Raw genomic sequence first — 16800 nt, 5'->3', positions numbered from 1 at the left:
TATGCATTAATTATATCTGAGAAAGCCAGAGCTAATATCATGGCTATACAAGTTCTTCTTGAGGTAATGCTTCTGAATCAAGTATTTCTTGACACTATGAATGGCGGGGATGTTCACTGCTGCATGCTACACATCTGTTTGCACTAGTTTCACTTATTGGGTTGACAACATAAAATCTCCAAGATATGTTCTTGTTGCCAAGTATTGAAATTTAGTCCCTTTCTGTTTAACGGAAGAAAGTAAAATGTATAAGCATGATCACAATAAATATTCTCACACATTGGATATATTATTCTCCCGACAAATTATCACTATTAACAGAAGACCATCTCAGACTTAATTCCCTCTGAGACAAAGGCTAGTTCCTGAACTGGGCAACATACATCAGATTAAGCAGCCTTTGTTGAACTTGAGCTTTGTAAGTGTATGGGGGTTTTGAGCTTTCTGAGGGCAGCTCTCACAACACCCGCAGGGGTTATGGGATGCTCAGAGCCCACCCTTGGTCCGTGGAAATGCAGGGAGCGAGCTCAGGAGGCACACGGTTTCCCAGTCATGTGGTGAGGAGCTGCAGGGACTGCAGAGGCTGTGCAGGAATTCCCTGCAGAGCCAGAGGAGAAACCCTGGGAGCTGCATAGACCTTCCCTGGGGATCTGTGTGTTTTGGGCAAAGGGCTTTTACTTTCAGCAGGATCTGGGATGGGTCCTCTCCTTTCTCCTCACAAAACCTGTGAATGCAATAAGGCTAATGTGTCTCAAGACAATACATTTGATTTTGACCTCAGTTTAGAACCGGGCAACATGACAAAGATACTAGCTATTACTGGTGACATTTTTCATTCTCTTACTTACATTTCCTAGGATGTATAAATGTCACCTCAGCATGCACTTAGTTCTTCCTTCCTGAACTAAGGAATCAATCCACTGTTCCCGAATTACAGTTTTTCTGCAACTAAGTACATTAATTTAATATGCACAGGAAAAAAACCCTTAATATGTATAATTCTGTAAAGCAATAATGATGCATTACTACCAATTATCCCATGTGCATATTTTGCTGCAGCTAGAATATTAACATAAAGATTACTTTAAAACATTAATCAGCAGAATAATAAATGCAGTTTCATCTCAAACTCCTTGTGCTAATTTCACATCCTGGTATAACATAACACACATGTCCAGCCAACACTGCCAATGGAGGTGCAGAAACTTCTAGAATACACGTGCATATCTATCTCCACAACTCTTGTTTTCCATTTTATAAAACAAATGTCTAGTATGTTTCAAGGAGCTTCAATGCTTATGTTAACATTCTTCCTAAGAAATGCCAGTTTTGCACATTGGCAATGAAAGTGTATATATAATGACCTTCAATGGATTTTACTGCAAGTGGTATATACATGTGGTACAAATGCAGAGTTGTCTTGCACGAAATAAAAGAAAGGCAATGGAAGTAACCACTCTACATCAATTGTTCAAAGAATCTCCAAGAACCGTGCCTTTTTAACAACAGAAGAATTTTTTAAAAATTTTCTTTCAAAACAGGGGTCATCATTAACATAAAATTACTTCATTCTTAGTTTCACTGCATGTTAAGTCAGAGTTGAAAATTTCCATATCCCTCTCTTTTGCTGACAACTCTGTGCTAACTTAAGTGCACTTGGGATGCAGTCCTTCTCAGGTGCCTATGCAAATAAGTATTTCCTCTATTTTGAGAAAAAGCTCCTCAGAATGGCTTCCTTCTTTGCTTTCAGAATAAAGTATTTATATAGTACCAGTTATAATCCCATGTAGTATTTCACACACAGGTAGTGTATCATAATCCAAAAAACTGCCACAATTAGGACAGAATAAGAACCGACCCACTAAGGGCAAGGGCACGTTTCCTATTGACTTTAGTGTAGGTTGGACTTATAGAAGATATATTATTTTTATTATACAGAAACATATGCACGTGCACACACTTCAAGATATGTGATGCTTTGATTTCTTGAAATCTAACAGGTTTAAAGTATATGAGATGTGATTTATACTGTAGGATACGGCAGTTACCTCTCCCCCAAGCAAATTGAAACTCTTGTCTCTGGACAGTCTGAAGCAAGACAGGGATTCTCTACTGGGAAAGGAAACAGTGCCTACATATCGCTGCCTTTCCCTGGGAGGCGGTGATCTGCAAGCCTGTTTTTAACTAACGGCAAGGATACCAGCAGTCTATTCTCATGTGTATGTTATTTAAGGCTGAATGACTAGAGTGCTTCTAAAACTCTGCAAGAAATGTGTTCATCCACAGAAATATATCAACACATTCGAACTCCCAGTGAGTTTCTAGGTTTATAATATGGTAAGGAAGAACTATTTAAAACTTACAACAGTGCTTTTAAGTTAACAGCTCAAACACAAATCTCCCTTCGCTGTTTGTAATCCAATGTCTGTGCATTTATGGTTGTTTACTAACAAAGAAGCCAAATCAGAATGGTCATAAACGCTTGGAAGGTAATATTGTGCCCTTTTAGAAAGGGTATTCTCAAGCACACCCAAACAGCAGGGTTCATCCCTCTCTAACTGCTTACTCAATGCCCTAAAAGCATCATCCAGCCCTAAAAAGTCTGGTGACCTGGTTTACTAGACATGTTAAAAGTACAAGCTCTAGTTCCATTTCAGTGTCCTCCATGCCCCACCGCTTCCAGTAGATATAGCTCATTACACACCTGAAACACAGATAAAAGAGATGCTTTAAGACTGAACTTACTTATGAACACTATTATAATCAAGCTAAATTTATCAAGGTCGATATTTGGATTGGCAAAAGTATCACAGAATGTTGTGTAGATGATCATCAGGAGAACGCAGCTGCTGATAGCGCCGAATGGAGGCTTCTTCCTTTCAAGCCAGTCCTTGATGTATCTTCGGACAATCTGAAACACAGAAACCAACAGGTTGCCTCTTTTCAAAGATGCAGGGAGCCAAGTTGGGCATCACAAAGCGAATCTGACAGCAGAAAGACACAAAGAGAAGAGAGTAATTTGGATGACGGCCACAGTGGATTTCAAAGCTTCCCTGCCACACAACTCTTCTTCTGGGGAATTTAACATTTGTAGTGCAACTTCCACTGGGCGTCCATAATGAGAGTATATTTTCAAGTACATTCAAATCCATCCTTAATCATGCCAAATGTTCTTTGCTAGCTGTCACTGAGACATGCCCATTAAGCCTCCCCAAAGTTTATCTCCTCTGCTGATACTAATGGATGTATGTAATTATCACAGTCCCCTTTGCATCAACAGACAATTCCAAGTGCAACTTTGGGAATCTTAAAAATCTGACATCTTCAGGAATTTCATGACGGTAGATAATCGAAAGTGATCCATGGAACATTTTAATATTTAAATAGCTAGCGATGCACCAGAAGTTTTTAATTAAATTATAACTCAAGCTTGAAAAGCAAAAGTGCATGTGTTGTGGGAGTTTAAATAATTCAAACTCTGAATATCCAGAGTTTTTGTAAATTCAAAGACAAATGCCATTTGCACGCTTTTAAAATATCAGAATTAACACATGAAAATAAGGAAACCTACTGTACTTAGCGGAACTTTTGCACTTTCAGGAAATGGAACCTAAAGTTGTTTTTCAAATACATTTTTTTTTTAGAAACAACTACAGATTTTAAAGTAACTTCAGCTTTTGAATTATGCCAAATTATGATTAAGCCTCTGCAGATACGACGTGTCTGTTTTGGCCTTGCCTGGGGAGTCACTTTTAGTTTTTCTCTTTACTTTATATGCTTTGAAAGAAACTTTTTAAAGCTTTTATGATACAGCCATGATTTGTGTTAATTTTTCAGCAATCACATTATCTTGCCTAATTTCTCCTGAGACCTCACAATGTTCTCTGTTACCATGCTCTTTCAGAAATAATACCACAAGATCCTGAAGCACTTCTACCAGAGGCTCTAAAGGTGACTCGCTACCTTCCCATAGCGGTGCCATTAACAAACACCACCACTATCAGTTTAATAATACAGAACATTTTAGAGGTATTCAAGATTAATATCAAAACGTCATCACCAACGCTACCACAGGACCTTTTCACACACTAACTGCCAAAGCTGCTGGATTGATCTCACGGCTGTCACTCTGCCTCACTGCCTTCCCAGTTTGGTTGCAAACCTCTCAACAGGGAAGTCCTGGATGCAGGTACCACAGGCACCACCACAGCCAACAGACATCAGCAACCACACAGTAGGGCACGAACTAAAAACTTGGCACACGGAATTCACGCAAAGCTAAGCAGGCTGAAGACCAGCAGTTACCTTCCAGCACTCATAAGCTTCCCGTTGATGAAAAAAAAGAGATTTACGGGAAACCATGTGAGGGAATGCTAAACACCACAGTGAAAAACACTCAACTTTAAAATTTCACACTTGCCAGATGTTAAAGAGAGAACACAACTCAGAATATACAGCCAAACTTCTGAAAGGGCATTCAGTGGAGCCCCTTCAGCCACCTCCACTGGGCAGGAATAAACACCACATTGATGAAAGAGAGGCAAGAAAGCTGTGGGATGACATTTAGTGTGCAGACATCGAATGGGAAAACCAAATTAATCTGATCTGAGCAGGTTTGGGACTCTGTAATTATCAGAAGCAAACAACAAAGTTCTTCACCTCTAAAATGAGCATTTTCTAAGGAAGTTTAAAACCCCCAGATTCTCCCCTAAATTAAGGTCACATTGGGGAAAAAGAAAGGCCACTGAAGATCAACTATTTATTTATGCTACTTCCACCAGACTTACACTGAAGGTAACATGATGTTGAAAAAGAAAAGTGATGGTTAATTATGCCACAGTACAACTTATAGTGGAGGTATTTATTACGAAAACTACAACCTTGTGTCTCTACAAGGTATAATTAATAAATAATAAAACACACGACAATAATAACTTTATATACATATTTAACATGGACCAACATACAAGAGAAAGGAAAAACATTTAAAAAAAGGAAACTGCAAGCAGTATTTCTTAAAAATCTTCAATCGGCTGATATCTTCTTTAAGCATTCGCCTCTATCTAGTCTGGAATTATTCTGACTCAACAACCCTAAATACCAGTATGGCTTCTCACTGCACATAGTATTTTTTTTAAATGACATAAGCAGACCATGAAGAACTAAATTGTGGCTTCAGGAAATCATACAATCAACCCAGTGTCATGCTAAATTCATACTGTAAAAACAGACAAAATAGATCTTCTAACACAGAATTCCATACAGTTTGATCTTCTCACGAGGTTGAAGAAGATCTATAATTTCAGAGATTGATTCAGCCTATGACCACTGATTCAAGGTAACCTAAATTCCTGTACAACTTTAGAGGGGAGAAATATAACCCTACAGGTATCTGTAAAAGCTTAACTAGATTTTTCACAGGGAAGCTCACGTCAGCTGATTAATTTTGACTGAAAAACAATCCATTTGTTACTTATTCATGCCCTGCAGAGTTGTTTCAGGACAAGGATGCTTAGAAAGCCTTTTAATTCTTAACCCAATTCTGTAACTTTTCAGGGTTAATATAGGACTTAAAAATTGTGAAGATTTGTAGTGAAATAACAATAAATCTCACAAATACAATAAAGATAACACACGATAAAGAGCACAGAGCCAGCCAGCGAACATAGTTGTCCTGTGGTGTTGGCACTTTGACTGAAAGACTAACAGAGGTTGAAAAGCCATAAGCAATGGAGACTGAAATGATTGAATAAAAGAATCTCATAGGTAATTCAGAGCCTGGACAGAGATACTAAGCTTCACTTGTCTGCAAACACAGCAAAAGCAAACACAATCATTTTTGCATTCTATGATCTGTACTAAGGATGCCAGACTCCAGGTACCTACTCATGTGGCACTTGGTAGTTAAAATGACAAAGTCCAGTATTTTGAAGCACATACCAGTACAAGTGGGGACATGGGAGGGACAAGCACCAGAGAAACAAGCAGTTGAGAAAATGTCTGCACTGATACTTCTGTGAAAAGATGAACTTACAGCCTGGGGTAGAAATGTGAAAGACTGACATCCAAAACGGATGCATCAGACTGGCACACTGAAGGAAAAGAGCAAGAAGGGAAATACTCTTCAGATGCATAGTTCCTAGTGAAAGGGAATTCCTCACATTAAAAATACTGTTAAAAACAACATCTTGGAAGAGGAGTAAGGAAGCTGAAATGTCAGAAGAATAATCATTATGTGAAACATAAAAGCATTTAAAATATTACTTTACATGGGGAAATGCTGCAGGATATTACCATGTCGCACAGAATGCACATGCAATTTTTTAAAGGATAAATCTCAAGATACAGAAGCCTTACAACCTGCATTCCTGTTGAGACTCTTGCAGAATCACTTCTGGCAGGAGGGCTCTGGGGTCTCTGGTCCTGTTTTAGGGATCACATTAGGCACGATGAACTGTAAGCATTTTTGTGCAGATTTAAATGCCAGCCTCAAAGACCACGGAATTCCTGATGGTTAACATGGAGGATACAAATGAATGAAAAGTGCGTGGTGAATCTTTCCTTTAAACCATGGTTTAGTGGAGAGAATAGAGGAAAAGAAGCAAAAATTTGTAGTAGGTGGTATTTTATAAATGACCTGCACGATGAAAGATGCTGATAAACTCACAGAAAAGGTAGATGATTAAAGAACATAAGAGTGTCCATCAGGCAACTACCTCCTGGTGACGATGTCCTGGCAATATCCAAAGGTTTTTGGAAAGGCATCAGCTCAAATTTACTTCAAAATACAGTTCCAGGTTCAAACTTTCTTCTTGCCCAGGATCTTATTTTTAACAACAAAGGAATGTAATTACACATGAATTAACAGTAGTGTCCCCATTTCAATTTAGTTCTTCTACCAGATTGGTTACATCCACAGCATTTTACCTCCAGACTACTCTGTGTCCTGCCTTAACCTCCTTGTCTAAACACCAGCCTCCCAAAGCAAATGCGCCAACTGCACATACACTTAATTCACTTAACATCCCCTGTATGAAGAAACACGATCTGCTATTCCAGGAAAGCAGGAAAATAATGCTCATCTATTATAAGATCATACAATGAAAATAGCAGAAGATATATTATAAAAACCAATTCACTATTGTTCCTTTGTAACAGTCATACCATATACCCAGAGAAATCTGTCAGTAAAATGCAGTTAGACTGTTTCCACCTGCCTAGTCAAATACTGGATATACAAGATAAAAAATGCAATAAACAATGTAATTCATTAATGTACATTATTAATTGAACTAAATAGGACAAGGAGCTCCCTCCCATCTCCATGTACATAGAATGGAGTAATTTCTGTCACTGGTAATACCGCATATATTTTTAAAATTATTTAGATCTTAAATATAATCTTTTTAAAAATCCATTAAGTGAAAAAACAAAACAAAACAGAGGAAATTGTTAAAAAGGCACTGTTTTTGTTTCTATTATATGCACCAGAGTATCTCCTGGTATTTACATCATTACACAAAATAGAATTTTTCCTCATTCTATCAACTCTTTGGGACCAATTTAATCTTTAACAGAATTTACAATGGTTTTGCTGCACTTCTGCTCCTCTTGTTTATTATGTACTGGAATGTACTTCAAAATACCTGGAGAAAACACTTGGGCTTTACTATTTCAAAAAGAAACACAAGTCACTTTTCCTTGTGTTGAAACACACAAGGAAATAAACTGAAATTAGGTTGGATTATCACTATATCTAAATGCAGCAATTACATTGTTCACTTTGTCCTTTTAGGTAATATTCCTAACTCATTCTTATATAATATTATTTCTATTTATAGCAACAGAGCTTTGGAATGAACTCTGCAATGTAAAATTTTCTTTTGAAAAGCTTTGAGTCAGGCTAGATATTTGCAACAGTTCAGTAACTTCTCAATACCCCTTCTTATATAGTGATGGCAGACCAAGAAAGAAGACCGCATGGAATATTGAGAACTGCTTCAGCGAAGCCTGGAAGACATGAAAGAGGGAACAATGGGAAAAGAAAGTGAACCCTAAATGACAAGGACTGTGAAAATCAGTAGAAAGAATCAGATTCTGGAATGGAAAGGAGATTATGTGTCTTGTAGAAGTGACGTAAAATAAGATGCAAAATCCTTCACAGATTTCTATAACATAGCTACCCTTCATATATCCAAGGTCTGCACCACAGTTCAAATGCACAGACCCCTTTCCAAAGCAGAACTCATATCGCTTCAGCCAGACCTGTCCGGATAATTTTTTAGGGACTATACCTGAATCAAGGCACACATTACCACCTGCTCTAAGGTCCCACACTTTGTACTGGTTCACCCACCTTTCCATACTTTCTAGGACATCAACAAATGTCAAATCTGTCCTTACAGAGTGTGCAATGTAAGACTGCTTTTCTGAAGACAGGATGGAAAAACAACCCCAACTCAAAACCACTTTTGCAAGCTGGTAATACAAAATATCTTTTATACAAGCATTGTTTTTTCTTTCCTTAACTAACCAAAGTCCTGTAAAAGCTTACTCCATCAGTCAGTTTACTCCCAAGAGATAGCTCCTGACACATATATGCCTTCAAAGCAAGCTTTATAAAAACCACATGAGGCCATTTTGAAAATTAACTTTCACATTTTGGGGTAATTTACAATTATTGCTTTAAAATATTACAAACAGGTGCAACAGGGCAAAAATGTAAAGGGAGCCTGAAGCAGTGGTACAGGTTTTCTTCATATTTTGTATTTCTGTGGAGACTAGGCTCTGCTCCCTGTTCTAGTCAAGCATCAGGAAGGAGCAAACCGTGGTCTGAACGCTGTTTATCTGCCATCTCAGTTTTCCGTAGCAAGCTTCCAGAAGCGCTCCTCTCCCTGGGTACCACTCCTCCTCCTTCCAGCTCCCAGGGAGTTTGAAGAGAAAGTAGGACTACTACTATGTGGATTTAAGTTACAAGAACAAAAGGATTTGACACTGTTCCCTTTTTATACTAGTATCTTTAACTATTGTTTTCCCCACACACTATAAACAAACATGAGGTTAAGGTGAATAGTATCTTCTGCTCCCTAGCAACTGCCACCTACCTTTTCTTCTCAACTTCTTATTCTTTAAAAATAAATACATTGCGAAGCTTTCTAGTTTCAGTTTCACTGACAACTTGTATTGCAACACAGCATCCTTTTACAATTGTGCTTATAAGTACGCCTCCCAGAAGCTGATAGGGTTCCTCTGGAACATTTTGGGCAATGATGCAGAAGGCACTTAAAATCCTTTACTTGTAGGACCTCAAGACTTTTATGTGTTAGATTCAGCAAGGATTTCTGTTCAACTGGCTTCACTTTATAGATTTGGGAAGAGCTACTTAGAATCATAACATTAATTTTAGCTTTAGTTAAGGTCTGCTTAATGTGAAGTGCCCACTTTACACTGGCAGACAAATTACCAATGGGGCAACTAGTGAATGCATGAATGATAATGTACAGACAAGCTTTTTATTATTTATTCATAGAAAACAGTAGGTTTTGGTGTGCTGCTTTGAAAAATGTTCAAACTAGTAGAATATAATGAAAGCACAGTGAAAATTCTATTTCATTAACATTTAATCATAAATCGCTCTTTAATATAAAACATAAAATAAAAGTCTGTCATAAGCACTCAGGTGCAGAGAATCAAGAAAGTCTGCAAAAGGGGAAGAGAAATATTGCAGCGGTTTTCACTGTTCTTGTTATCTGTCACTTCAGAAGAAAAAAAAATAAGCAAAGAAAAAACAGTCTTCAGCCAAATCTCACAACTGGTCATGAAGAAACTGTTTAGACATTTCTTGAAACTATATTTTACTAGCACCTATAGACAAGGAAACAACTATTTTAGCAAAATCACAACAGCTCAGAAGCAGCAATCTTCACCAGAGCGCTGCTACCCAGGAATAAAATAATCAGAACTTCAAGCTGACAGAGCAAATTCAAAAATCTTTTCCATGAAGTATCGATTACCATGTTTATTGTATAACAAGTATTCTCAAATTTTCCTTAGAAGTATACAAAAGTGGTAGCACAAATAACAAGCCTTTGCACACTACAGATCTTCAAGGGTTACGGAACATTAGATCTTTATCAAATACTATAGATTATGTCTCTCTTCAAGACCTCTTGTCAGAGAGTTCTTATTCTTTATAAATACAAATGCAATATTATACTATCCATACTGATTTGAGTAACATCATATTGCCAATGAGCAAAACACATCTGTAGACACAGAAGATGCAGGGCACTATGTTTTTTTAGGTTTATACAACCTGCACACTTCTGACACAGAACAATTCTCCTTATTGAAGACCATCAGTAACTGCTATCTGCAAACCTCAGTGCCTTTCTGATAACATCAGATCTTGCCCCTCCTTTAGCAGTTCTTTGTCTACCTAACAAACCGCAGCCACCACCTGAGCAGAGGCTGTACCTGCAGCCCCTTACACATTTCACTGTCAGTGGCTAGAAAAGCAGGTTTGACTCCTCACAACGGCAGTCTTGCCACACACTGAGGAATTGTTTCAGAAACAGTAGAAAATAAGCAGCGATTACACTATTGCAACTTTTTTCTCCCAGCCATCATTAAAAATTCTGACAAGTCAGCCAAGCAACCAAAACGCTCTATAGGTTTTGCCATAAAGCAAACAAAACCCCCCAAACAAAGCAAATCTAAAAGCACCTTCTCATCTGCTTTGCTTATATCCCAGGGGCTGCTCCAACAGCCAGTTCTGCAGCCTGCTCAGGAAGCGAGCATTTAGGCAACACAGGTTTTCCCAGAGGCAAGATTTTTTTTAAAGGAAGAGAAACCCCTTGGAGAATGCTGCCTTTGAGCAGCCTCCTCTGTTTCACACTGATGTGGATCAAGTGTAAAGCTGGGTTGATCACAGCTGAGTGAGGATGGCTGAAGAAATGCAATCCTCCAAGCGGGCAGGTTCCAGGCTTTTTTATTTGTTTTATTTTTCTTCCCCAATCAAGCTCTTTGCTACCAGGTAACCTTAGCAGGCATCCTTCCACTGACTTTTCTGCTGAGCAGTATGACTGTGCATGGCAAGGGATTGACACTGTGAGCATGAAATGATAAATTGGAAGTAATTGCTGAAACAGTCATTCATGAATTGTGGACCATTATTATTTTAATGCATCTGGAATACCAGGGTGAGCAACTTGTGATGCACAAAGTAATATTACTTTGCTGAGATGCATGTTGTACAACAGTTCAGTAACGAGTGAGCAGTGGCCTACAAACTAAATGCAAAAGTTCCCATTTAATTTGGAGCAGATCCATGCCACCTCCAGATGAAGGACTGTATCTCTTGGTGTCAGTCCTTTTTTTGCTTTTTGTTTTCCCCTGATTACTGCACATTATTTTTGGATATCCACCTTCAAAAAAGGTTTATATTTCTATCTGGGCAGGTTGGTTTGCCTTAGTGCTACCTAACCGTTTTTGATCTGTAACTTATCCTTAGCATTTCCTCTCTTCCGTATCCTCTGAATGTATATAATCAAGTGCAATAACTTCAGAAACAAAGAGGAATGTGAGCTATTTCTGTTGATTATTCGTTTCCAGAAACTGCTTCGAACACTTTTAAGGAATCATCCTATTTCTTGTTGAAGCTATTTATAAAAACCAAACCCTTACATAAATTTGTCATTGAGTCACACAGACTTTAAGAGTCTCTATTTTCTTTCTTTGAGTCTTCATCAGAACTCCTAAATCACATCTGTTCTCAGTTAAGTCTCGGCTCAATTCTGATTTTGAACTTAGGATAATTCAGAGCACTTATTTTGTGTGTTTACTGCTCAATTCATGCTACTTAGCCCTACCATTTGTTGTAGACAAGAAAAAAACCCCAACTCCACCAGCTGGTTGACATAGCAATTTCTTGTAACATCTTTCCAAAATAACATATCATTTATATATAGATGAAAGTCCTCTTGAAATTTTGCAATCACTTCGTCCAGCAATCTACCATCATCTTCAGACTTATTATTATATTGCAGTACAGATTGCTGATACTCCATCTATCACTAAAAGTTACTTTATTCCTAGATCTGCTGCTAGGCTATTTGTTTCCTAGAAATTTCACACTCAGGCTTCCAACTGATTGATAGCTTCCAAATTTTGGACTTTTCAGGACCAGAGGATTCAAGGGTTTTGCTTGTCCACTTTTGATAGAGACTTAACTAATTTAGATGAGATAAGAATGTCACACACAGCAACTCTTTGTGATCCTAATTAATAATGAGGTTCTTGGGTGTTTAACTCACAACACACGAGCAATTCAATAGCCTTCATTGGTTACGTCCATTCAGTGGTTATGTCCATTCAATGGTTATGTCCATTTTCCACATGGTTTGGTTACATCCAGGCTACAGAGGTACTGATGCTTGTGGCAACTGTCATGCTTATCATGCTCATCTTCCTATTAGACTTTAATGAAGTTTTTTGACGACGTAAGCAACAAACTTCACTCGGAGTTTGATAAATTACAGTAAATGCTAATTTTGATTTGTGCAATTATAGTTCGATACAGGACTGATTCACTGTTCTACGCAACAGCAGCAATGACAGATACTTTTAGCCTTGTCCAGGGTGCTCCTATCTCCGCTTTTGTTTGCCTTCACTTTAACCATGCTTTCCACTTCAAAGTCAGCTTTAGGGTGACAAAATTCAGAAAGTTCCAGCTGAACCCAGAGTTAGATCGGATGCTAGAATCAGCAGCAGTTCTTCTTGGGAATGAACTGTAAATCCCACTGATGTTTCCCCCTTAGTGCATTCTGAATGCCTGAGAACAACAAATACTTACAAATATGTAAGGATTGGGCTTTGCGTGTTTTGGTTTGGTGTCCAAGAATCGTGGACACTTCTGAGAACTTTTGTTCTTAAAATAGCAATTTCCTACCATTGCATGGAAGAAAAATTAATTAATACTAACACGTGTCAAAAACATACTACAGAGCCAAGTGTCACAGAAAATCTTATATTGCAATGAGAATCCTTACATTCAGTGAAAGACTTCAATCATATGCCATGAAAACTAAGGCCTTGTGTTTCAATTTGAACAATGAGCATAAAATGAAATATTGAACAGCTGCTCATTCCATGATTATCCTCTATCCAGTGTAACAGGAGTCATGCAGAAATAGTTTGCAATTGTTCAATTAAAATCCTTATAATAAAGCATAAGCAAAATGGCTCGAGGAGCCTTACTTTTATTATTTCTTAAATACTGACTGCTTAGACCTTATTTTTAATGTAGAGATTTTTTTTACTCCTGTAATTAGAAGCAGATACTATGCAGGGAGAACTTCCTTCATCATCCAAGCAAAGGGCATGTGACAAAAGGTCCATATAGTATTCTCAAAGCTCATTTGTATGGGGCTGGAATTTCTCACAGTCTGGACTGCCATTTTCCCCACTTTATGTTCACAAACTCCCTTCTCGATATGCAGTAGCGTGTGTTTGTGGTAGTGAGGGACAGATGCTCAATCTCAACAAAGATCAATGTGGCTCCAGGGAGTACTGCAGCATCTTTTCTCTGATATTAGATTTCACTATCCTAAGGCTGTTCCTATGTGGCAGCTTACCAGCTTGCCAATCTGTCTTTAAGATAGCTCTTTATCTTATTTTTTGAAATAAGAATGTATATTTAAAAGACATACCTGTCCAATAATAAGGGGGACTACAACAGTCATAAACAGCTGTGAGAATATAGACGTAAAAGGCACAGAGGAGGATGATCCAAGCTACAAAATAAAAATATACCATTAATATTGAACTTTTTCTTAGTATCTGCAAATGTCATACGTAGATATCACACATTAATACACATTTTATTTTATACATAAAAACTTAGAAGTATGCGCACACATGTTTAATTGTTAAGTCTCAATAAAGCATTTGGTATTGCACAATAATAAAACTAAAACAATCTCTTGTTGATTAGTTTATAACCTAAGGAAATAGTTTCATCAATATTCATTTAAGTAAAACCCTGCTACATGTATATGCAAAGTAAATCATACAATAATTTGTAAGATGATAGCCTAAAAGACAGGGCCTTATCTTCCTAACTAAGCAGTCAACTCAACTAACCTTACCATTTATACAAGTATCAAGCAACAAAAACTGGTGAGGCTATTTCAATAAATAAATAATGAAATAGTGAAGACATTCACATCTATAATAAAACTACTCTTTCATTAAGACGACTAAACAGTGACAGGCTTAGTTTTCAATTACGTGATCTCTTAATTACGACTCTAAATGCTACAAGTATTATTTTTCAAAGACATAGGTAGAAAAGGTGAATCAAACGCAGTGGGATTTTTCAACCTACTTCAGAATGCTCAGAAAAATAATCACTATTTTTTACATTCTGATTTGGCTTGTTTTATGCTAGAGCATTGAAAAGTTTCATTTAATGTAATTTAGCATATCTTTAACAGCAATACAAATTAATGCATTAAGAATATGGATAGTATTAAAAATATATAGAAATATATATATTGCATTAAGAAATATACAGTAAGAAGCCTGAAATAGCTTTGTCAGAGTTTCCGCAGACAACCGTTTGCTTCATGATGAGGGTAAATGACATAACACGGAGGATTTCACAGATCTACATTATTTTATATTTTGCACTTCACTTTAAAGATCCTCAAAACAATGACAGAATTCAGAATCTTTTCAGCTCCATTTAAACGATGCCAATTTCCTAAAACATTCTCACACGTCATTCTCATGAATTACGCTCAGACTGCATTATACTTTTGACACTTATCTTCCTTTCAAAACTACCTGCAGGCATGACAGACAAGGTGATCATACAACCTCATCACTTTCTAAAACTCTGCCTAGAAAAATCAACATATGGCCATAAAAATGGGTTTGGCATAAAGCCAAATTCTTCAGAAATTCAAGGAACAGAAAAATCAGAAATTTCACATACAAAATTATTTATTCAGAAAAATACAACTGCAGCCTTTACCAACAGAAAATAATAGGATGAGAAAACACTGGTTACACGACTTTTGCAGTGGTTTATGTGTATATGCACTGCTTTTTGTAAATGCCATTTATATATGCACTGCTTCGGAAAATGGTGTACGTACCGGTGAGGCTGTCTGCATGCATGCTGAGCTTTGGTGCGTGCAGGTGGCATCAGAACTGTGACACAGCACAAAATTGAATTAACTCCTGACACCAGGAATTCAGGGGACCTTGAGTGCTGCTTGGTCAGCTTAGAGTTTGAGCGGGACCAGACCAAGTCTAGTATTTTTTTTAAATGTACTCCACCCCTTGCTTTCACATGCCCCTTTCTGAATACGCTCTAAGTAGGGAGCCTTGGGCAGAACGTATGGGATATGGCTGTTTCCTATGTGTTACTTTAACTGGCAACATCAGGTAAGGCTCAGTTTATCCATTTAATAAATCACAGCACCTCACCCATTTTGTATACAACCCCCGCACCTTCAATTTTAACAATGTGGGCAAAGGAGACACTTGGAGGGGAGCTGAAGATGATGTCATCACTGCGACTTCCGGTCTGCAAGTAGGTGGCAAGTGAGGGGAAGATTCAGATCACCCCCGTGAGTACCTGAAAGTCACGCAGTGCAGCTACTCCATTTCCAAGGGACACAGGGTTCTCTGCATGATTCCTTGCAGAAAGTGGAGCATCCAAACTCCATCACACCACTCACAGTCTCCTTTTGCTTTATTTCTTATAAGGAGCTTCTTGAAATTTTAAAAGGTTTAGTTTTTCAAACTGTATTTGGACTTATTTTTTGCTATGTGCTGAGGAGTTAAAAGCATTACCTACTACGAATTCAGAGAAGCTTTTTCAAGTAAAAGTGAAGATTTTTAAACTTTAAAATCTGCCTGGGTCACAGAGGAATCAATCTACCCCGGCAATCTGCATGCCAGGACCCTCAGCATAGCTTCACGAAGCTATGACACTCTGGCAGTGGCTCTTCTGCATTGTTATAAAAACATTGATTGGACTTCTCTCACTGCTTTAAAGTTTTATGCTCAGTGGATGTATAATCAGTTCCTAAGTCAGGAATGAAAAACTGTTCAACAATATAACACAACGATGAAAAAAGCAGCCAGTCAAACAGCAATAGTTCTGCCAGCTTTTTAAGCATCACTTCCAAATGTTGGGTCTTCAAGCTGTTGTTGATTCTTAAGCACTTGGTAAACATACAGATATGCTTTGGTTTGGGTGGGTTCTTGGGGTTTTTCTGTGTTTGTTTGTTGGTTTTGTGGAGGTTTGGGGAGGGGGGGGCAGTGTTTGGTTTTGATTTTTGTGTCTGTGTTTTGTTGGTTTGGTTTAGTTGTTTGGGGTTTTTTTGTTGTTTTTATACAATTAGAAATCGAATTACAAGTACTGTGCTGGAATGCTAAGCCAGTTCACCTAGGACAAGTAAAATTATTTTATTCAAAGAAACAACCTTCTGTATCAGGTTGTGGTTCGTCGCCTTGTCAACTTCACACCTCCCATTCAGGCTCATCTCACTGTCATCTGGGACTACCAAAAGGCTACCACAGACATTTCAGGTAACCATCGCACCCTGACTACATTTTAAATGAAACAGAAATCCACAGATCACTCCAAAATGTCGAAATGGAAAAATAAATAAGTGATTCATTAACCCTCCCCCTTTTGCCCAGAGGAAGTGAGTTCTTTACCTACATCTGGTTCATAGGGAAAAAAACTCTCCTTGTAGACAAAGTCAGGTTTTTCTGCTTCTG

General features: G+C 37.8%; 1 protein-coding gene across 8 annotated transcripts in view; it reads right to left on the bottom strand.

The window, feature by feature from the left end:
* Window positions 1-16800, bottom strand: part of SLC10A7 (solute carrier family 10 member 7) — a 153935-nt gene that overhangs the window by 25868 nt on the left and 111267 nt on the right. For 3 of the 8 annotated variants that reach the window (XM_071808011.1, XM_065837507.2, XM_071808013.1), the window contains 2 exons: window positions 13710-13793; window positions 2746-2911 (listed from right to left, as the gene is read on the bottom strand). In XM_071808011.1, the coding sequence (XP_071664112.1) occupies window positions 2746-2911; window positions 13710-13793 (250 nt within the window). Of the gene's footprint in view, window positions 1-2745; window positions 2912-13709; window positions 13794-16800 lie in introns of those variants that run through there. The other 5 variants (XM_071808012.1, XM_065837508.2, XM_071808014.1 and 2 more) reach the window with 3 other exon arrangements.

The sequence above is a fragment of the Patagioenas fasciata genome, chromosome 4 (assembly GCF_037038585.1).
Source record: "Patagioenas fasciata isolate bPatFas1 chromosome 4, bPatFas1.hap1, whole genome shotgun sequence".
Classification (NCBI taxonomy): Eukaryota; Metazoa; Chordata; class Aves; order Columbiformes; family Columbidae; genus Patagioenas; species Patagioenas fasciata.
This window is presented reverse-complemented; position numbering and strand designations above follow the sequence as displayed.